This window comes from Protopterus annectens, chromosome 3.part0 (genome assembly GCF_019279795.1).
Source record: "Protopterus annectens isolate FY-2018-M chromosome 3.part0, PAN1.0, whole genome shotgun sequence".
Classification (NCBI taxonomy): domain Eukaryota; kingdom Metazoa; phylum Chordata; order Ceratodontiformes; family Protopteridae; genus Protopterus; species Protopterus annectens.
Window position 1 is genome coordinate 18,020,130 of NC_056731.1, and position 23,515 is coordinate 18,043,644.

The 23,515-nt window shown below is 39.0% G+C and overlaps 1 protein-coding gene across 1 annotated transcript in view; it reads right to left on the minus strand.

Moving 5' to 3' along the window:
• The window catches only part of MYO3A (myosin IIIA), a 2,697,794-nt gene that overhangs the window by 744,438 nt on the left and 1,929,841 nt on the right, over positions 1–23,515 (minus strand). Inside the window, exon 19 of the mRNA XM_044064554.1 lies at positions 21,215–21,362. Coding sequence (XP_043920489.1) covers positions 21,215–21,362 — 148 coding nt within the window. The remainder of the gene's footprint in view (positions 1–21,214; positions 21,363–23,515) is intronic.

Genomic DNA, 23,515 nt, shown 5'->3' on the forward strand with positions numbered 1-23,515 from the left:
CACTTCCTGGTGTATGAACTTTTCAACCCTCTAAAACGGAATTATTTCATACAAATTCTGTTACATCAGCAGCTGTTCAATTGTATAACGACAACTATTTCACATAGGGCCATGTTAGTGTGTCTGTGTCCAGGTATGTTAAGGTTTCAGCAGATGTTGTACAGTAGTTGAATAATTGGTTATGGTATGACAGTATATATTGATGTAATTATTTTGGTTGTGGGGTAGATGTTAGTGGGTGTACATAGCACATGCAGGTGTGTAGAAACCCCTTTTATACAATGTCTATATGTGTGTGGGTGTACTTTACCTATGTGAACACCTATCCTTTAGTGGACTAATACTATGGTAATTGCAGGCTGATTCATTAAGGCACTATTAAATGCTTCCTGTATAGCATGCAGGTACTGTTAGTCCTTGAATCCTTTTGGCAATACATCAGAATGTAATAAAGTTTTGCAAAATGAAAGCTGTCTGCGTATTTCTGTCATGGATATTTGCAGTCATCGCAGTTGTGTTGGTGACTGTGTCCATAGAACATATCTGTAATAGTGTATTGGCATATACTCTTCACATTATTTTCATATTGTTTGGGGGGGTGGAATGTGTGATTGCTATGGTCCATGTTATACTCAGATATGACCACTTTGAATGCTGCTTACAGACATGTATGCATGTGTGTGTGTGTGTGTGTGTGTGTGTATATATATATATATATATATATATATATATATATATATATATATATATATATATATATATATATGTGTGTGTGTGTGTGTGTGTGTGTATATATATATATATATATATATATATATATATATATATATGTGTGTGTGTGTGTATGTATATAGATATATATTTATTATTGCATACATTTATCTGTACCTCCATAGATGTGTAGATGTTTTTAACCTACCTATATATCTACATATATATGTAGACCTGTATATATCGACATGTCTCTATGTATCTCTCTCTCTCTCTGTATATATATATATATATATATATATATATATATATATATATAAGCATACACCTTTAATTGGGTATATAGTGGGTTGTCCTATTTCAACACATTCCTCCCTTTTGTGTTTTCACCTGTCTGCATACACAGCTTGGATAGGTATATCCCAGGTAGCTTAGTGTTAGGTTACTCTGAGGATGGAGTACATGGTTGCGGGTTCTACTCCTGAAGGTGTTATTATTTTACCTCTCAGAGTAGGCACTGGTAGGGAAAGTGTGAATAACACACATTTACGTGGTTGTGAGCAGGTTTGCCCATGGTCTGTGGGATGTTAAGCAAAGGTTAAACGTGTGAAGCTTCTCCATTTACCATGTTTCTGCGCCGCTTACCATCGCGCAAACACATGGAAACCCACTTACAAATGCTTAAGAGTGCTTTAATCCACCTGCATCCAACAGCCCTTATTCTGGCCCTCAAAATAACCTAACAGCCCTTGAACCCAGGACCATGAACACCACAGTCACTGACTTTACCACTAAGACATCTGCGATATTTACAAATGTTATGATGTTTAGAATATACATTGTGCTACAGACATTCCTCACTACTGAAAACAAATGTGACAGTCAGTTGGTGTACATATGTCTGATACATGTTAATGTTCATATGTTTGTGAAATTAGGTGTTGCAATGTGACATGACAGGGTGCATTATGAATGAGAAAGGTTTTTGCTTTGTGTCCTTTTTATATTGTCCCCATACTCCATGTGTACCCCTCCAGTTCACTTATTGGACATCTGACTCAGGCCCTCCTTGATGCATGATTTCATTACCCATCATTCCTCCCCCACCCTAATCTTCGCATACACAACAACGACCCCTTTTATGGTGAATTAGGTTAATATTAATTGTTATAATACCAGAGCTGCTTGTGTTTTGTGTGCACTCCAATTCCTTTGGAGTGCTTCTGTGTCACGAAGTATGTTCATAGATGTTTATATATATGGCTATTGATGTACCTTTATAATATATAAATATATATATATATATATATATATATATATATATATATATATATATATATATATGTGCAGACATCACTGGCATGTGTATATATATATATATATATATATATATATATATATATATATATATATATATATATATACATACATATATTTTGTATTAGTTTGCAACAGTAATACATATGTAGACTGGAATGTGTTGGTTCACAAACTACAGTACATTACAATGTACTGTACATATGTACACAAAGTGACTGTCCCATCTGTGATCATTACAGTGAAATGTATATGGAATAAGGTGTAGTCTCAGGACCATGAAACATGTATACACCTCAGTCCCATGACTTTAGTGTGCATGGTCCAGGGTTCAACACCTGTGATGCTTTACAAATTTTTTTACTGCAGAATAAGGCTCATTTAAGCAGTTGTAAGCATGTTTAAAAATGTTTGTCTGACATTATAGCAGCGGTTAAACACAGTTAAAAAACTTTGTAACGTATTACCTGTGCGCCCAAACACGGCCACATCTGCTAACTCCTCCGGATATATACATGTCAGTGATGTAACATCTCACTATGTGCTGATATAACATTACATTCTCTGTTGACTGTACTCTCCAGCACACATGGGTTTATATGGGTGTTTTGAATGTTTATTATACAGATGATTACTACCTATATATGCAAGCTATGGTTAAGGTATACTTTTGCACATGATAAACATCCTTGCCTTTATCGGGATTGTAACCTCGAATGCACAGATACTATGTGGATGCTGTAACCATTACATTGTTGACATTAATGTTGCTTCCACCTATTTCCTATTTAGATGATTTCTATGTGTAAGCTAGGTTAAGCAAAGGGCGGAGGCCCCCAAACTCACTGAGCTTCACTTACTCTTGAAATAACAACATATAACAAATGTACTGTGAGACAATACATTACATTCCTAACTACATTAGGAATAGCCCCTCATTGACACACTTCAAGGGAAACCTTGTTGTGTGAATGGGTAACAGACTATACACCCCTGGGATCATGTGTCCCAGAACCATACAGCCAGGGGGTGGGGGAGCCTGTCCAGTTTGATGGCTGCGAGACCTGTTGGGGGAATTGAACGGTGCTGAATTGTCACATTAACATTCCGTCTTTAGATCACTAAGTGCCCCTATCACCCTCCACAACCCCAGTCTTCAACAGCTTTCAGCAACTCTGCCTGGAATTGCTTCATTGGCTATGCCTGACAGAGGCTCAGTTACTTCATTAATGGTGTGGGGAAAGCCAACACACTGTAGCTATGCTTCTAATTGCCCTTGGGCAAATAGGTAGTAGGCTATCTGTGAACCTCTAATGTGCAGGCCATCACAGCCATAGTATGTGAATAAACAGACCTTCAGATCACAATATACAGTGAGAATCCACCATGTAGTCAGGAAACAGTTAAGTGCAGCAAGAACATACAGAACACTGATACTTAGTCACTCCAAAAGCCTATCTTGGAAGCTAGAAGACTTGTATAAGTTTAAGGCTTTCTATTGCTTATTGGTAGGTTACCTACAGGGGAGATGAAAAACAAGCACAGATGGGGAACATGCATGCAATGATACCATACAGGCCTATGTGTCAGTCTTAGGCTTTGGAATACTAGCCAAGGGTATTGGCTCCCCCATGGTGCCTTATATAGGAGTGTCTCAAAGGTGAATACCAGCTCCATAAACAGCACAATAGCAAATTCATTGAGGATTATGCTACTCAACACCAGGGGTTGAGATCACAACATGCATGTACTCACAGCACTCCTCAGGATGGACAACATCAACATCTGTGCAGTAACTGAAATCTGTCTTAAGGATCCTGAGAGCACACCAGCACTACCAGACTACAACCCATACCACACATTTCAGCCACAGAACATGGACTGACAGACATGAAGGGGCTATATCCATATTCATCAGGGATACATACACCTCCATGTTAGTGGGGCAGCATGATACCTCTGTGATCATCCATGTGCAGCTAACATCAGCCACAACTGCAATGTAAACTGTGGCCTGCTATGGATCACCCTCCATGACCCAGGACCTCCACTCCACCTACCTGGAGACAGTGGAGAACATGACAGTTCTAACGCACACCCTGGCATTGGTCGATGTCGACTACCATACCATTAACTGGGGAACATACTCCGGTACTCACTTCCAGGCCCAGTGCTTCCTGGAATTTATCACCTCAGATGCCCTGTATCAGGTGGTAACCTCCCTAACGTGGGGTGGAAACTACTAGAAGTGATCATCACCAACATGGGCAACAGGTGCACCACAGAGGAGGTTAACCGGTCACTGGTTAGATCTGGCCAGGAACTATTCACTGTTTCCACACCCAAGCATCTCCTCCACCCATGGATACCACAGTGTATACCTTTCCTACAGCTACATTTACACTACTAGTGACAGGGGTAGGTGTTTCACAGCCCCCATGCTAAGGGGAAACACTGCTCAAGATACACAGAGATTTACAAATGCAGTCTATAAGCACCTACATGGATGTATGGATCGTGCCATCACTGGTAACCAAGGCTCACTCCTCCTAGACAAGGACACCAGTATGGTGGACCTCTGCAATAAACAGGCTATACTACAGAAGTAGGACAGTGTTCCAGACACACAGCAAATCCCAAGAAGGGCAGACATCCGTGACCACTATTAGTATGATACGTAGGTCCCTCATGACATCATCCAAGGCTAACATCAGCAGGAGAATATGCAAGGATTTGGAAGCTAACCACAAAGCCTTCTTTGGCTATGTCAAGCATCTACATAGTGACACACAGATTTGCAATGTGCCGGTGAAATATAGCACAAAATATGCTGACCCTACTGATATCACCAACATCCTTGCAGATACATTTGGTGCATACTTTACCCCCTAAAGAGCCCACAACACTACCCGAAAGGTATAGTATCCCACACATCAGAGGCACACAGGTAGAAATGGCCCTCTCTAACAGCAGAACACAGCGTCAATAGAGGCAGATGTTGACCCAGACTGCATCTTGCAAACTGTACAAGACAACCTGCCCCCCACCTAATTAAGCATTCTGACCTCAGCCTCTCCACAGGCTACATGCCCATACAATGGCGCGTGGCAACGGTTATTCCACTCCATCAAGGTGGAATCACAACTGACCATACCTCTCAACCTGGAAACATCAAAAATCTGGGCAAGGCCCATGGAAAATAGGTACAAATCTGTACGCTGATTAACATAACATTTGCATACATAATTATGTAACTCCACCCACTCTGGTGGAATTGTGGGATGCCAACGTTTAAACACAAACTGAAGAATAGTCAAAATATTACACACAATTTAAGGCTTTAGCCAGATAACTGAAGATTTCAGGTTGCCAAGTGCAGTGCAGCTATAGGGCTAGCTCTGTTCAGTACAAGCAGCCAACTGCAGCTGCCCTTTGCAATGTTCATCTCACTTATCACAAGTCAGCTGCTGCTTCCTGGCCATGGCTCAACTTGTTGTTGCCTGACTGCCTGTGCAGGATCAAAGCATCTCATCTACATAGATCAAGCAACTGCTGCTTCCTGTACAGCACAGTTCAACCAAGGATAAGACAGAAAAAACAAAACACCTACTGCTACCCACTGCCTAGATTAACATGATTAAGTATTCTTAACTGCTGATCTCAACTCCCAAAAACACAGCCTCCCCCTCCCCAAACCTCCTCTTAAGGCTACTACAGCCTCACAATTACCACCCAGTCCTGGTGATATGTCATTTGTGAACCACAGTTTCTTTGCAGAATCAACTAACGCTACTGGATAGGTGATGCTGCAATGCAAAATCTAGGATGGGAGGAAGATACTAAGGCAACTTGCATGTCTGCATTCTTTTTTACATTTTATCACCAGACAAAAAAATTACCTTAAAGTTAAACATATCGTGAACAATAGACAAGACACTTCATGAAAGGGGAAGCTAAGCATCCTCCCCCACCCAATTCATCAAGATAAATCCCTACACCGCATGTCAGTACATAGGTTAGTACTAGGCTAACTGCCCTTGTGGGCCATTTTAAGCCTAGCCAATTAACCCATGTGAAAATCAAACCCTCCTCCTTCTGTCTGTAAGGCAAATATCTTAACCATTATGTCAATCTTACTTCTCAGATTGACATTCCTGGCCAACAAATAGAATAAATACATCAAGAAATCAAACAGTCATTTACATTACACATTACAGTTTACCCGTCTCATTGCTAGTATTAGAATGTGCTTTCAGTAATTTGAAAAGAAAACATTTTGCGACAGAAACAACATAAACTGTTTCCTTATAGCAGATAAATGTAGACTTATCTTCCATCCCAAAAGTCTGAATGCCCCATAAGAGGGCAGATAATGCCTTCCTCTGTTGCTTTCCTCAGAAAAGCTCAAGGATTATAACTGGTGAGTCCTTAATAGTACACACGTATTCTGAAATACTGTCTTACTTTACAGAATTGAGGCAGAGCCAAAAGTGTAAAACTCAATGCATGAATATTTGAAATTGTATAAGGCTATTCTGGGCTACACAGGAATACCCCACCAACACATTAAAGAAACAAATTAGAAAACAAGAAAGTAAAATTATTCAAGATCTACCCACTAAGATACGTTAAAGTGAAAGTAACAATTCATCCATAAATAAGTCCTCATGCCACTGTCAAAATTACCATGCCTCTCTAAAAATTCTAACAAAAATACCAAACAGCCAAAATCAAACTATTAAACTGGATGCATGCACAACATTAACAGACATTGAATTAAAGTCTTATAATTAATAATTAAAAAGTGCATGTCGGCTCAGACATATTTAAGACAACATAAACTTTTCAAGACCATTACACGAATTATATACTTAAACCACATTGTAAGAAAAAGTGGATGCTCACAACACTAACTGAATATGATCCGGTCCTGACTCCTAAACATAAAGCGCAGAACAGTCTTCACTAAAGGTTGCTGAAAACAACATGAATCCCTTACCCACTGTCAATATATACCAATTACACTACATTACTTTGAAGAACCCCCTTTCCCACTTTGCCTTCCCTTTATTTCTTTCTGTCTTTCTCATTCTTAGTTGATTGAGAGTGACTGCAACAGATAAAACAGTCTTTTGCCAGACGTTAATAATCCACAATACTAGCGGATTCGCAGAAAGCAAAACACACGCAATTCAAACTAATAAAACGGCGGTTGACAAGGAAATGAGTTGCGTGGACGAAAATGCTTATCTTTAATAAATTATTGATCAGCAACTCATTTCCTTGTCAACCTTCATTTTGTTTTTTGTTTTCTTTAATCCACGCACGCAATACTAATCAACTAAGACTAAGCCAAGCAATAGCAGCATGCAAACAACCCATAGAAACTGCAAAGCTCCTTAACTTAAAGACAGGGACAGGGTATATTTTGAAAGAAAAAAAGGAGTTATAGAAAATATGGTTAGTCACAGTGTTCAGAGACATCATGGGAAATAAAATCACCCACTCCCAAATAAACCCAGCACTGAACTTACTGACTGGAGAATATGTAGTAGGGTACAGTACCAGAGTAGTCCCGTTCTGGGTTCAGAATTTTGTTAAAGATGCAGTCACAGCTGAAGCTCCGATCGGAAGTTGGAACCCTTAGGTTTCTCAGAGGATTCATCCTCCACTCTGTCCCCTTCCCATTATGCATGTTCTCAACAGATTCAAAAGAATGGTTGTGCAGGTCTGCAGCCCGGCTATGTCTAATGTTACACCTAACAGTAGCCAGTGCCAGCAGTATGCTCATCCATGAAAGTTACAGCTTTTTATTTTAGCTCACTGTTGACCAAACACAAGCTTACAGCTGACGGAGATAGGAGGAAATTATGTCCAGTTAAAGTAAATAAGTGAGCGTTCCCAAATCCCTACAAGCTGCCCACATAAGTCGGTGGCTGTTAACAGCTGAAGTTTTTTTTTGTTTTTTTTGTTTTAAATCTCCCACTTCTCTGACTGTCAGACAGGCAACTAGGCACTGCCTCAAGAAGCTTATGACATCACGCATGCCCCTGTATCCTTGTAATGTATGGTGACATCAGCTATACATTTAAAGTTGTATAGTTAAAAAAAAAAAAAGGTCAGGAATTAAAGGGGCCACTCGGGAATTCGTGGCACCCCATTAATTTGTCCTCAAAAATGGTAAATACCGAGGAATTCAGTATGGTTGAGAGGTCTGCAACTGACCATGGTAATTACCACCATATAATCCTAACTAGCCTGGTCTGCAATGGTATGGTTCGCATCCTCATGAAAGTCATTAACAAAGACATTGGTAACCTCCGAACACGTGACCCAACCCAGGTCAGCTTGGTTGAGTGCAGTTCATGCCTACTGAACCTGTTTGACGTCTTACATACAGTCACCAAGATGTTAGATTATGGGGGATGTGGTTCACACGTACTACCTGGACCTTGCCAAGGCTTTTGACACCATGCCCCACTCAGGTATTATTGATAAACACACCAGCTTGTACATTCACCCATACATCACAGGGTGGGTTGCCTACGGGCTTGCACACAGAACCCACTTGGTACGACTAGCGGTCTCCAGGTCCAACTCCTGATGAGTCACGACTGGTGTCATACAGGACTCAGTCATGGAGCCCTACTGTTTGGCATATACATCTCAGAGGTACAGGCAAACACAGGTGGACTACGGCAGAACATGTTTGGCAATGACTGTGAACTGGAAGCCATGATTGATAGTCCAGCTGACACAGATATCCCTCAAGGGCCTCATGGAGAATGTCACAGAGTGCCAATGACCCGGCCTCCAGCCAAGTGCCACTAACTACATGGTCATTCCATTGTGGATTTGGCACCCACATATTAACACATAAGTGGCAGCCACTTTAATACAGATGAGGTAATGGGGTATCTGGGGACTAAGGTAGATAGTAATCTCACCTTTGACAATCATATCTCCACAATAGTTAGGAAATCCTTCTATGTAGGCCATCTGATTACTAAAAGATTCCCATCTACACATACTGGGGTTATAGTGCCCCTTTACTCATCACTCATCAGTTCTATCATAGGGTATAATTACCCATGTGGGATGTACCTCAGAAGACACTTCCAATAGCTGGGGGGTCCACAAATGTACCTCGCCAAGGGGAATTCTGGCCTCCAACATATGGCCTATGCAGCCAGACTGAATAAACTCCTGCTTTACTCAGTGGCATCTCATTTAGCCAGAGATGATCTCTGCTGGCCAATACAGCCATGTGGAACTCAGGCTTGATGGATATGCTCCACCTATGGGAATCCATGTCACAGTGAGCCACACACTGTAGTGAGCTGAACCTTGCCCCTCACTAACAGTCTGCAAGAGAAACCTTGAAGGGTGGATGGGGAACAGTAGATGCACCCCAGGGATCCTGCCATTGTCTCTACTCCACAGAGGGACAGTTAATGAATCAATGGGGTGGTAAAAGCTGACACATTTTGGCTGGGCTTATGAATGGCCTCTGGCAGTTGGCCAAGTACTTAACTATGAATCTATACATACAGTATCTGCATATGCTGATAGTTTAATTTACTGTTCAGGTGTTGACTTACCTTATGCCAATAGCAGTTGTGTGTGCAATAGTTGAGGGATGCCTATGTTGGATGCACACAGTAGACTGCCTATACATGACAATTTACAGATAGTCTTGTGTGTGTGCCATCCATTTTTACTGTGAGTGCAGGTGGAGAAAGGTGTCAGTCCCTAGGTGCCTACACGGTCAGTGTGTGCTATATGTTCCCTCTTTGCCAAGCATGGGCATACTGGGCATGCCTCCGTCTGCCTACTGGGGTTGGCTCAGGGTGTCCGTGGTCTGAGTACCTCTGTGCCTGTCGGGCCCTTGGCAATGGTGGTGGACTGTGAGGGCCTTCACCATTCTGTCCCTGCTGCAGCTGTTTCCGCAGGACCATATTGTGTAGCATGGCACACACTATGAAGATGTGGCCACATGTGCCTGGAGAGTACTGCAAGGCTCCACCAGATATGTCCAAGCAATGGAACCGTGATTTCAGCATACCAAACACATGATCTATGATGAGTCTGGTTTGTGCGTGTGCCTCATTATGGCATTCCTGCAAGGGTATGTGTGCATTTCTGATGGGAGTCATCATCCACGGTTCCAGTGCATAGCTAGCATCTCCCACCAAGTGGCCATTTGGGATGTCCCCCCTGGCAAATAACCGATACAGCTGTTTAGCATGCCAGATGTGGGAGTCATGACAGCTTCCAGGGCTGCCAGCACACACATCCATGATAATGCCCTGGGCATTGCACATGACCTGGCAGTTGATGGAGGGGTATCCCTTGTGGTTTATGTAGCGCCTACCCTATTCACCGGGTGGTGACTTGATGTGTATGTGCTTGCAGTCTATTGCACCCAGTACCTCTGGGTATTCTGCTACACGGTGGAAGAGACGCATATTGCTGGCTAACTCCACCTGCATTCGGGGGAAGTATATATGCTCATTGGCATGTGGTAACATGGCATCCAGGAACTGGTGTAGTACCCTGAATGGTGATGCCTGTGAGATCCCCATGATATCCCCAGTTGGTCTTTGAAAGGTACCTGTAGCTAGTATTCTCAGGCTTACACATACCTTCATATCCACTGGGATGTGTTCCCCTCGGTTGGTTCTGGCTCTGAGGTATGGCTGGCACAAGTTGCTGTAGTATGTCCCTGTCCACCCTGTAATGCTCTACTATCTCCAGATCATGTAGCCCCTGGTAGGTTACCCTGGGTCTGAACACTCTCCTCCTCCTCCTCTGGTGCCTGAGGTGGTCGTGTACATCATCCTCCACACCACCTTCAGTCTCCAACACATGCTGGTGGATCAAAGTTATGGCAGACCCTAACATGTACATAATAAAAGTTCCCCATCTGTATACACCACTGGTGCAGAGTGTATGGGAATACACAAATGTGTGTGAGGTGCTTTCGCACTTTATAATATTGTGCTATGGATGCTGCTGATGTAAGTGGGTGTGTATGAGCTATTCCCATTGCAGTGTGTCTTAATTATGGGTTTTGCAATGAGTACTGCAAGTATGGGGCCTTTACTGTGGAGATCTACTTGCCTGCCTTGATTAATCTGTTGCCCTTTTATTCACTTTTAGATCTGGATCCCCTCCCATTATCAGGCATGCATCCACTTGCCATCTTTCTTGTTTTGTACTTTCCCTACCCAGTCATGGCAAAATGTGCCTTGTAGCTGATATACTGCATATCGGCTTTGTTCTGCTTTGACACTTTGCTGTTTTCTTTACAGTACAACCCCTCCCCTTCCCTGTTCTGCAGGTAGCTGCTTGCAGCCTTGTTAGCTGTTGTCAATGGCCCACTGTAGGCTCCTAGGTGTTAATTAGTCATTTGTACTCCAACTTCACTGCTGTAGCATTTCCTTATTTCTTTCCTATAGCCTTCCTGTTTCTGCTGCAGTGCCCACTGCGCATACCCATTTACCGGGCTTACACATGTTTTCATCTCCATTCACATGCATGCTCGGTTACCTTGTGTACTCTCGCATAGCTATGGCCAATTCGACACACCCCTATCCTGCAGCTTTGCCTAGCTGGGGGCAGACCAATTTAGCAATGCTCCAATGTGCTTACAGCAATGGCGACACACCCCTCTCTTGATGTCATCTTTATCTCAAGGGTACACCTCGGTGTTATAATGCTACACTGTGAGGTGCATCCTTACACCAGCGTGGAATCTGCGATTCATTATTACTCTTCTCATTTGCATGGCATTGCCTACTAATTCTTTGCTACTGCGCATGGGAATATCGTGATATGTGTTTCATTGCGGTTTTATTCTATATTTTTATATATTCCTTGCGATCCTCTTTGCGCACCGCTGCCCTGTGCTTCCACGTCACGATAGTGCGACTATATATTAAATGTTAATTTTATATTTTGTACATTTTTTTAATGCCAATGGCTATATATTTTGCCATTGGCATATATTAACAATATAATACATGTGTTTGGTTGACTGTCATGGCTCCGATTTTATGTTTGCAAAAATGTAAACCGTTTTCTATGGTTTACATTTCTGAATGCTTACACTACGCCTGCACCACTTCCTGAATCGCTACATACCTTCATTTGCATGCTACACTGCTGTGCATGGGGTAATTAGCATACAAGGCTTGGGAGTTGTGCCGGTGTAGCGTACGCAGGTAGTGCACTTGGAAACAGCTCATACCTGAATCGCTCGGCGGCCATCTTTGGTGTTAGAACGTGGACGCTACGCCTGCACCTGGCGCAAGCTTCGTGAATCCTAGGAACAGTCTATAAAGAGGTACTTTTCAACCAGCAGGCTAAAGTTTGATCTGAAGCAATGTTGTTTCTCAGGGTAAATATATTTTGTGATGCATTCAAATATCAGTTCATAGATAATTCAGTCTAGTATTTTAGTTGGTAGACACAGGTCATCAGCTGGACTATGGTTATTGGTAGTGGATGTGGAAGACTGGTTGGCCAGAGGCATAATGACAGGTTGTTTGAAACTGCAAGGCAGGGTATTAATGGTGAAGTTCACATCGCAAAGGAAAGTGAGACGTTTGTTAAGCATGTTACTACCTAACCTTAATATATTGAGGAGAAATGGGGTGAATGTCTGAAGTGCATCTATCTTACATTTTTTCAGTGTTTTTCTCAGCATTTGATTTGACTACAGTTTTTATTAAAAATGCATGATTTTGTAAAACATTGTGTAGTGAAAGATAAGGGAGATGTTTTATAAGATTATTGAAGACAGGGGATATGGTAAGGGAATAATTAGCTATGTTGTTTTTCGGGACTGAAATTAAAGGTGAACTGATAACGTGTTTTTGATTGACTTTAGGAAAAAGCTGTGTGGAGGCAAAATTTTTATCTGCTTTCCAAAATAGTTTGGGCTGGATTAAGTAGTAGACTTGTTCATTTCTACAACTGTCAGCACTGACTTGGCTGAGATTCTAGTTTTGATTTTAAATTTTATTATTTCTGATAAGGACTATTGTTGGATTTTACTTTTTACTGTGTTTAATTTGTGTCACAATGTTAATTATTGCTTTTCTGTATTCTTTTTAATGTTTGCTTAACAATGTATTTGAAGTGTGTTTGTGTTTGGGTGTATGCATGTGTTTGTGTGACATTTGTGTGTGTGTGTGTGTCATTAATGCAACATTTTTTTGCAATCTGTTTCTCTGTTAGTGCTCTAGCCACAACATACTTTGAAGCCAAGTTTACATAGTTTTCAGCTGGGCATACTGTGCAGACCTTTAAGCAGACATTTGTCATTTGCTGTGACTGTTATTTCATCTTACATTTCTAACATCTTTTTTTTATTGTTTCAGCATAAGATTTCCCACTCTTTATTTTGTGTTTTGCCATTATTGTACTGTTTATTTTATTTTATGTTTTACTTTCTATAAGAGTTACTATTTTACTTTTACTCTTTGTAAATTTTATTATTAATAATCTAGGATTCTGAAACCTTGTTTACATAATCTTCTGATCTAGGTACCTGTCTTTTTTAATTCAAAGGTTGCCTTGATGAACAATCAGCAGTAGTTCATACGGTACTAAAAACTGGCATCGCTGAACTATTAAAGAGCATATTGAACAAGACTGAATAAAACTCTGATTTGGGAAATGGGTCTATTCCTTTCAAGGTATTAGAAACCTTGAGCATTTGTAGAAATTTAAACAGAAAGAGAAAAGCTTGCCCTTTGGCTGAATGAATGTAGTCTCTATAAGATAATGATCTGTGAATTTTATTTATTTATTCTTTTGTTGACCGGGTTAGTCTCACTAGGCTAGTAGCCTCTTTTCAAGGAAGACCTGAGCTGGTATTTATAATGCTAAGGGAAATTTGGCCAGGGCAACTTTTGTTGAGTTTTTATCAGAAAAGTACATATGAAACTGTTAACACAAGTTGAATACAATTAATGATTGCTTTTCAATTTCACTATAACTATTTTCAACATCTAATAAATACCTGCTGAACTGTGTAGTGACTAAAGTGCCATTCTTGTATCTGGGATAAGACTGATCTAAGTCCAGTGGAGCTCATATCTTGTTCTATCAATTTACATCAAAACAAAGCACTCTGATGCTGCAGCTCAACCCTTCCCCATATTCTTTTTCTTTTCTTTTCTTTTTTCTATCCTGCCATCAGACACTCTCAAAGTCTATTAGCCCATCCATTCTTTCATAAAACAAAAGTTGACTGAGAGATGTTATCATCAAGGCAACTTACACACGATGATTGAAGCTTTTCTTGGTTTTTGTTCCATCCTTAAACCCATGTGTACCTGGCAAGGCACTGACGAGAGGACATGTAATGGGCTGTGCATGGAGAATGTGCCTTCATCTCCATAAGGAGCATTACTGCAAAACAGTCCCATCCCTCCTCCTGCAGTTTCAGCAGTGGGCCCTCAGATGTCCACCAGGGAGACCTCACCACACTGCATGCTTCCAAGTACAGAAAAATCACATCTTCACCCTGGAAGAGGTGAGTGAGTCATGCCCTTTCACTCCTCCCTCTATCTGATTAGTCCTCCAGTGTCAGATCTGCTAATCAATCCCCAGTCACCTAGCTGTTGGTTGTGCTCCATCCCTATGAGGCACACATCCATTCTTCTACTTTTATAGTGCCTCTTGCCATGTTGCATATCATACAGGTTTTTGAGAGGTTTTCTGTACTTAGTGTATAAGACATCCTTAGATCCAGACCTCATGGAGCTTTTGCACATCTGTAAAATGAGTAGCACCAGAAACACTAGATCCAGGGATTTAAGTGTTACTTGCAACATAAATAGAAAATACTGGTGAGACAAATATGTGTGTCAAAGGTTGCCAATTGTCTGGAATAGTCTCTCCATCCATATGAGGCAGACTCCATACATAACTTTATTCAAACTTAACCTTTACCGCTGGATGAGAAATCATAAATTCATTCCAGACCTGGCCCCCATGTCTCTTATAGACAAAGGCCAACAGTAAACATTCCCTAATATTGGATGGAAAACCATAAATTCACCCCTGGGTTGGCAGCATGTCTCCTATAAGCAGAGGCAACACTAAACATGTCCTAACTAACATACCCCACACATACCACAATAAAAAAGAAAAATATAATGCCCAAAAGCAACCAAACATATAAAGAAAAACAAGTGTGTGACTGCTAGACTGCTACGGACTATAGATACGTTTATTAGAACTCCCCCCCCCCACACAGCTTTTTAGCAAGGCCCTAACTAACATAACCCTCCAGTTTCCAATGTAGAAGCACATGTTAGAAGGGGATGAAATTGGAATGGATTGCACTTCTAGGCTTATAAAGGTCCTGGTGGTCATTATCCTAGTATATACCTATGAACTTATGACTATATATATATATATATATATATATATATATATATATATATACAGATACATTGTGATGATATGAGATAGTGCCAGCTGTGCTAGGGAGAGTAGGGCAGTGCATATGTAACACATGACAGCATAGCTAGCTGGAGTTTTGTAAAGAATTATAGGTCATTTGAATATCAAACTCATTTGTACAAATGTTTGTGTAAAAATGTATTTGTAAAGCTGCTTGTGTTAAAATGTATCAACAGTGGGTCCTGCTGGACAGAAAATAAATATACATTCATGTCAGGCTGTATTTTTGTAACTGATGAAATGCATATATTTTAATTAAGGTTAACCCCTAAAGGGTTTAGGCTCAGCCCAGCTAACTTTAAAAAATACATTCTGAAATAAATTACCTGGGTTAGGCCATAAAGATTCTATCTCACAGGTCTGAATGCAGCCAGCGATGCAATGTCTAAGAAAAGCCTTTCTGCAGGAAGGGTAGAAGTATAGGAATTGTTTTATAGCTTCCAGATGCTGTATTAAGCCTTATCAAAGTTCTATGTGTGTGTATTGTGACACATCTGTGCCAAATCCTGACTCAGTTGCTAGTGAGGGTGTAGTGTGGTAACCACAGAGTTAAGTGACAAGATGTGATGTAATTCTGTATCCAACGATGAAACTGTATTTAGTTACTGGTGAGAGGTGTGACAGATGCACTCTGTTATTGAAACCGACACAACAGACTCATTCACTTCATCTTGCCTTGCTCTAGCTAGTAAGTAAGGAACAGTAATTATTCAGTCAGTTATGAAAATATAGTGAGATTAATTAAATATTGTTTTTCTGTATCTGTCTGAGTCTTTCCATCTGTGTTGTTTTTTTTATATTTCCTGTGAGTGAAACTCTGGTGTTTATTATAAATAGATATTCAGTGTTTTCATGTTTTTTATTTTATTATTTATTACTAAATATATCTATGCCTTTAATTGTGGCTGGTCTTTTAGAAAATATTTAACCTTTGAGAGTAATTGCATTTATTTAGTGGCACTGTGGCTCCACATTCCTGACAGTCTTGCTGCTTGGCTTAGAAACACTGCCATTTGTATATGTTTTAATTTTACTAAGAGTAATTGAGTACCCTGATAAGAGCCTTAGAGTAGCTGGCTTTGCTGGTGTTCTGGTGGCAATGTATCTACCTTTTAGTCTGAGTGGAGGTGGTAGAGTGGGTAAGCTGTGCCAGACTTTCCCAGGTTTTTGTGTGTTTGTGTGTGTGTGTGTGTGTGTGTGTGTGTGTGTGTGTGTGTGTGTGTGTGTGTGTGTGTGTGTGTGTGTGTGTTTGTGTGTGTATGTGTGTGAGGTACTTTGAACAGGGACACAGAGCACTGATTTCACAGAAAGGGTGGTGGAGGATTTGGCTTGGAATACGCAGCTAAAGACTCTAGCTATCAGTCGGGAGTCTTATTTAGGGCCTGGAGATAAAGCCAGCCACAGGATTGGAGTGTGCATTCCCTGTGTGCTTTTAAGCGAAATTATAATTAGTGCAGTAAACTGCGTCTGAAAATACTGTATCTGCTTTTTTTTTCTCAGTGAACGTTGTCTACTGGTGTCATTGATGATGATTGAGGCTCTCTGATTACTGGCATGTGTGTGTGTGTGTGTGTGTGTGTGTGTGTGTGTGTGTGTGTGTGTGTGTGTGTGTGTGTGTGTGTGTGTGTGAGTGTGTGTGTGTGTGTGTGTGTGTGTGTGTATGTATTATGTGTTTGTGCTTGTGTGTGTCTGTGTGGGTGGGTGGGTGGGTGAGTGAGTGTGTTGTGTACCTGTCATGTGCTCAGGCATTGTAAGTTATTATGTTGTAATGCCTTTGGGTTTTTATTTAACTGAGGGCCTATTGTTACTCTTAAAATTTCACTGTGAAGTGATGAATGCAAGACTCAGCCTTAGTAAAACAGAAATAACTTTAGCTGTGTAACACCAAATTGTAGATAGAACTTTAGATAGCACTGTTTATCTCTATAGCTCAGAGCTTGTTTTATAAATGTTCTGCAAACATGTTCCAGTTGTTGAAGAGCACTCTTTTTATAATTAAACACCAAGGTATATTCTATGGCAAAGCTTATAACTGACTTAAACATTCCTGAAATCACAGCAGATTTTTGGTTGAAGGAGTTTTGAGCAGTAACCCCAGAGCTCTAATTAGAGTGGGGAGAAGGGGGTAGCTGCCTTATCCACAAACTACTGGGGTTCAAATGGAAGTGTCATTGGTGCCAGAGTGCAATATAGGCTTTGGTTTCTGAAACCCAAGGGTACTGTTATTTAATATGTGAATGATAATACTGTATTTAAGGCTCAGCTGAAGTGCTGAAGTTCTTAGTGTAAGGTGAGGTACATAACTGTAGCAAGCTGCTTGTCACGGTTTGCAGTTTTAGCGGGTATGGAACCGCTTTTTTTTTTTTTTTTTACTCATCAACTTTCAGTTGTTTAAATTGAGGGGGCGCTGGTTTGGGATCTATACAGCATACCAGATGAGATATGTAACCCTATTAAAACTCCTTATTTGTCTTGTAATTAAATTTTCTTTAAAGTCAAGGTTATTATAAATTAAAACTCTGACTTAACTGTGATCTTGTGGAGAAAATAAGATTAAGCTTTACCTGCAAATAAAAATTGCATTTACCCACTGACATGACTTTACACTCTGGAATATTAGCATAAAGGCATTATTTTTAGCCACAAATAGATTTTATGTAAGTAGCGGCTAATTTTAGAAACATATGACATAACAGCTCCAGTTTTTGTAACATGAGTTTATCTGGAAAACTAACTGGTCGGTGTGAAAGAAAGTCAGGGGAATACAAAGTTGAACAGGAAGTAGCACATAACAGTGCCTTGTTGAACTCTTGTTTTCATTCATACCACATTAGAAGTGTGACCCAGAAATGTAACTCAATATCCTCAATTTCTGAGCCATTCACTAAACCATCTAGCAATGTATATGCTGCATTACTAAACAGTTATATGCGTTAGCTAAACCAAGTTTCAAACTCACCACTCAAAGAATCATAGCAAAAGTGATCAAGACAGTTTCATAAAAGTTAATGCAGCTTGTTAACATTGACCTACCCTGAAAGCACACCTCTTGTATCAGGTCTTGCTGCAAAGAATACAGTTTTGTAGGTTTCAGAATATCAATACTATGCCTCTCAAAACATGTTAAAACTTGCATAAATAAGACTTTTTAGCTAACAATTCTATATTACATCTGACCCACTACTTTATATAGAGGTATATCACTGGTTAATCATCAGTTTCTAGGTACTGTTTTCCCTGAAGTGACAAAGAATAAAGTGTAAGTACAAAAGGTTCAGCCGACATTTTCTTTACTAAGAGTGTAAAATATCTGAAATGACTGTTAGGACTCATGCTTATAGTCTTCTTTATTTATTTTTAAATTCATAGTTAACCATCACCACCTTCAGAGTGAGACAGACTATTTGATTTAAGCTATAGAGCTGCTCCTATATAGCCTTATTAGAAAAATGTCTGCTAAAATATTAACAAGATCTTTAGGCTCTACTGCTAATTCAGTCTCATCTAATATTGGGCCAACTTGTACATGTAATTGCTTTTCAGAGTACATATACTCAGAGAAGGTTTTGCTATTGTGATTCTTGGTGAAATTTCTTCACACTTAATTTTAGTGATAACATTCACCCTTTTCAAGCCAGTTGAGACCAAGTTAAGATTTATTTTGTTAAGGGAAGAATTTACATGTCTTATAAATGTTGTAGCTATGATTTTTTTATATTAAGTGAGAAAGATAGATGTTCCAACAACTGGAATGTATTACATTGTTTTTTTTTCCTCTATATGTCTTCACAAGTCTTCTGTCTGTTGTCTTAGTGTATCTTATAAGGATCGGAATCCAACCATTTAATGGAGAAGAGAGTACCGCACAATTTTGACCAACAGACATTTCTTATTTGTCTGTTAGTTCAGTGGCATTTAATTTTATGTAAATGTATACACGCACATAAGATGAGAAAAAAACAACACGGGTCTGTAAATCAGCAGATCAAGTAAAAAGGCACCCCTAATGTCCTCATGATTGCGCAAGATATGAGTCTTCTATAATTCTGCAACTGTAATTAGTCCCCCAAAATTTCTAACCTTTTTCCCTTTAACTTTACGTCATTTGGGTCATGATATACCATTCTTGGAAAATATGATAAAATAAAACTCAAGGTTGTGCTTCACTAATTCACACTTTGCTTTATTAATTGTAATACCACATTCTTTGAATATTTTCAGCACATTTCATTATTTATTATCAGGTTAAATCCACTGGACACAGTACCCCTTTCAGGGGTAAACAATGATATTGTTTTGTTAAGCTACTTGTTCAGTCATAGCAGGCTATATAAACCAGTTGTGAAATGCTGAGTTTGAAGTCACTAAAGTCCAAAGATATTAACCATGTTTATTGTCCAGAAACATAAAAATGACCAAGACAACTTGCAAAACACAAAAAATCACATTGAAGTAACAGATCTGCACTTAATGATTTTCCTTAGATAATTTATTAACAACATTGTTGTACTCTCAGTTTTCCCAGCTGGCTGACACATTGAACTGATCATTGTAAACTAGAGTATTAGTTTATTTAAATGTAGATATTTAGTTTATATAGTTGATGACTGCTTATTTTTCTGATTTATGGATGTGCACTCTATGCTCTTATTTATATATATATATATATATATATATATATATATATATATATATATATATATATATATATATATATATAAGTCTAGTATTTTCAATGCTCTTGGTTAGTTTTGTTTTTCTGTGTTACCAGATCATGGTTTGCAAGGTGCTACTATGACTCTACTATACTTGTCTGCTCAAATAAATACTCAGATCTCCTTCCCCCCTCCCCTTCCACACTCCATGTATGGGTCCAGGGCCAGGTTACGTCCCACCATCCATTACCAGTCAAACCACTAATAAATCAACAAACAAATGCTTTCTACTTTGTTTTTCACCCTGTCCAGGGTTGATCCCTGCTTAGTTATTAAATCAAGACACAGATGAATGAACATATGGCAAGTTGAGTCATCGCATACTACCAATGCTGATTTAGTAAAACATATATGTAGTTGTTCTTCTTCGACCGTTCAGGTTTCACGCAAATGAAACAATGCCATTACTTGAATCTATTATGAGATTTGGATTTGTTTAGATTGATAGCACTGCTGCAACAAAAAGGCTACTTCAGGAAAAAATAATTTATACATAGTGATTAGATGACGTTTTCATTATTTTCATAGATGACATGTAAACCCAAGTCAGTCACAAAATAATACAATCAAGAGATTTTGTAAGAGAACATTGCAAGATGCATCACAAAGTTGCCAAACTAATAAATACTTTTAAGTACATTTTAAAACTTAATATATGCACCAAAAGTAATCAATTATTCTGATTCTTGCCTCTACATTTATCTACTAAAATGCAATTACTTCTAAATTTGTTGATTTTTTCCTTCTGAAGATATGAGATGCAATAGGTAATGATTTTTCTCCAGGCATACACATGGGAACATTTCCTCAAATGCTTGGTATACATACTTAGGTGACTGCTTATTATTTAGTAAAATAAAGAATTAAACAGCTGGATTACCAGTTAATATCTTTGTTGTTTGAAACTTAGTTTTAAATCTATGGATTCACCTTCTGCCATATATGCCATAGATATGAACCATGCATAGTTTGATAAAATAACACCTTACCTGTTCCCAAGCAAAGATATGCTGATTGAAGTAAAACTGAATCTGCTCATTTGCAATGTTAATACATAGCTGCTCAAAAGAATTTCGTTTAAAATTCTCAAATCCAAATATATCAAGAATCCCAATATTAAGACCTTTATCTTCATCACTGAAAACAGAAAATAATATTTCATTGTATAAAATACTATACATTTCCAACATAACACGATAGAGATATAAGGTACAAAAAGGTCAACCTCTGTGCATAAATAACCTAGAACATTAATTAATATTATTAACCAATATTAAAATTAAAATAATAAAATAATCTCATGTTATTTATCTATTATTTTTGTGTTGCTAAATGTAAAAGGCCAGCTAGACATTAATTTTGTGTGTAAACCAAAAAAAAAAAAAAAATAGCACATGACCAACTGAAGTATCCAGCTCAGCTGTTCTTTAGATAACCAGTGGGCAGGTAGACTCCCCCTATTCATACACACAGGTAATACACATAAATTGTCAGGATTCTGCACTCAGGGTTTGCAATGCTGAATAAGAAGTCCAAAGTTTATTTTGCAAATGCCTGCATATAGGATGACGCACCGTACACAAGGATTCCACTACCTCTTAGTGTATATTAATCAATCCCTGTTATGGTATGATGAGAAGGTCAGTTGATTCAGACCATATTATTTCAAATAGCAAGAAACCTCATTTATTTCTGCTCACCATGCCCTTGACATCCAAGTCTGTGCTCAGAATGTGTTCAATGTAAGATGTTATGGAACTAAATAAGATATTTGTAGTATACTGCTGATTTTACCTTGTGATGTTACTGACTGTCCCCATACCTATTTTTCATTGGTCAGGGCTTCCTCTTCCTAAATTACATCAGAGTATCATCTATCTCAGTTCTAATGTAGCCGACCATTCATTGACCTTAAGAAAACTGCTCACTCTTGAGGTCTTCTTCAAGTTGAGTTAAAGTAGGTTATGAACTGCATTCTTACATTCATATACCCTAATAATTATTATAGGGGTCTACAGTATTTCAATTCACAGTTGCTTTACACAGGACTATTCAACAGGCAGCATACTACTAATATGATACAATGAAAGATTAATATATACTTGTTAATTAATTATTCAAGATGACCAGAATCAAATTAAATAATGTTTTTGGCAACAAGCAATAAATGAAGTTCGAATGGAGAGCTGCTGGCGAAAGTTGTATAATCTTTATGGCCTGTCATTACATTTTGTTATAATCAACAGTAAGCTTTTGTTTTGCTCACCTATTGTCTTTTTCAAAATGTAAGTTAGCTAATATAATAAATAACTGCTTAAGAATTGAGACTATAGATTAGAATAAAAATCAGAATGGAATAGATGGTTTTACCTAGAATCTCATAATACTCTACTTGGCAAATTTTATATTTGGCTCTAAACTACTGTTTGCAAAATATGTTAATATATTCTCAAGCACCTGAGTATTAGAGTTAAAACTGAAATTAAACTGTTGCAGTCGTTTTACATAAAAAGGAAATAATTATACAGAAAAGTAATAAAGTAAGTACATTTTATTTACTGTCCCGATTGTGCTGAGATAGAGACTTCATTGTAATGCATATACTGCCCACAAATAGGTCTAATGGCCACTAGAGGAATTGTCTCGAGTCCCACCATTAGCACCCAACAGGTTAAAATAGACATGATGCACAAATAGGGAAGTCTGTAAACAATTCACCAAATAAAAACTAGTCTCAGGAGACTACAGGGAAAATATGTTGATGTCCTGTGTATGAGCTTCCAACATTTATAGCAATACAAGGACTCTACACTGAAATTTTACTCAGTTGATCATTTGCCTAGTACCACAGTCCCCTTTGTCACCACTCTCTTGGTGATCTTCAGTGTCTTCCAGTGCCCTTTACTGAGGTAACTCATTTTTACGCAAGTTATCTCTCACACACACTCACACACACACACACACACGCACATGGACATACATGCTTGCATTCTCAGGGAAGGCTGATAGAATTCATCAATTCCTCACAACTTTCATACTAGCAAGGTTGAACAATCACTACTCTAAACTGGGTGAGAGAGCTACCAGCTACAGTGCCACTCTTGAACAGCCAAGTGATAATAATAAACACTAACGGCGATTCACAGAGCTGTCTGGTCAATTAGAGGTCAACATCAGCAGCTTGACAACCTACAGTCCTAAATAATACCCTAATCACCAAGAATAAGCAATGAATACCCTAATCACCAGTAATAAGTAATGAATAACCTAATCACCAGTAATAAGTAATG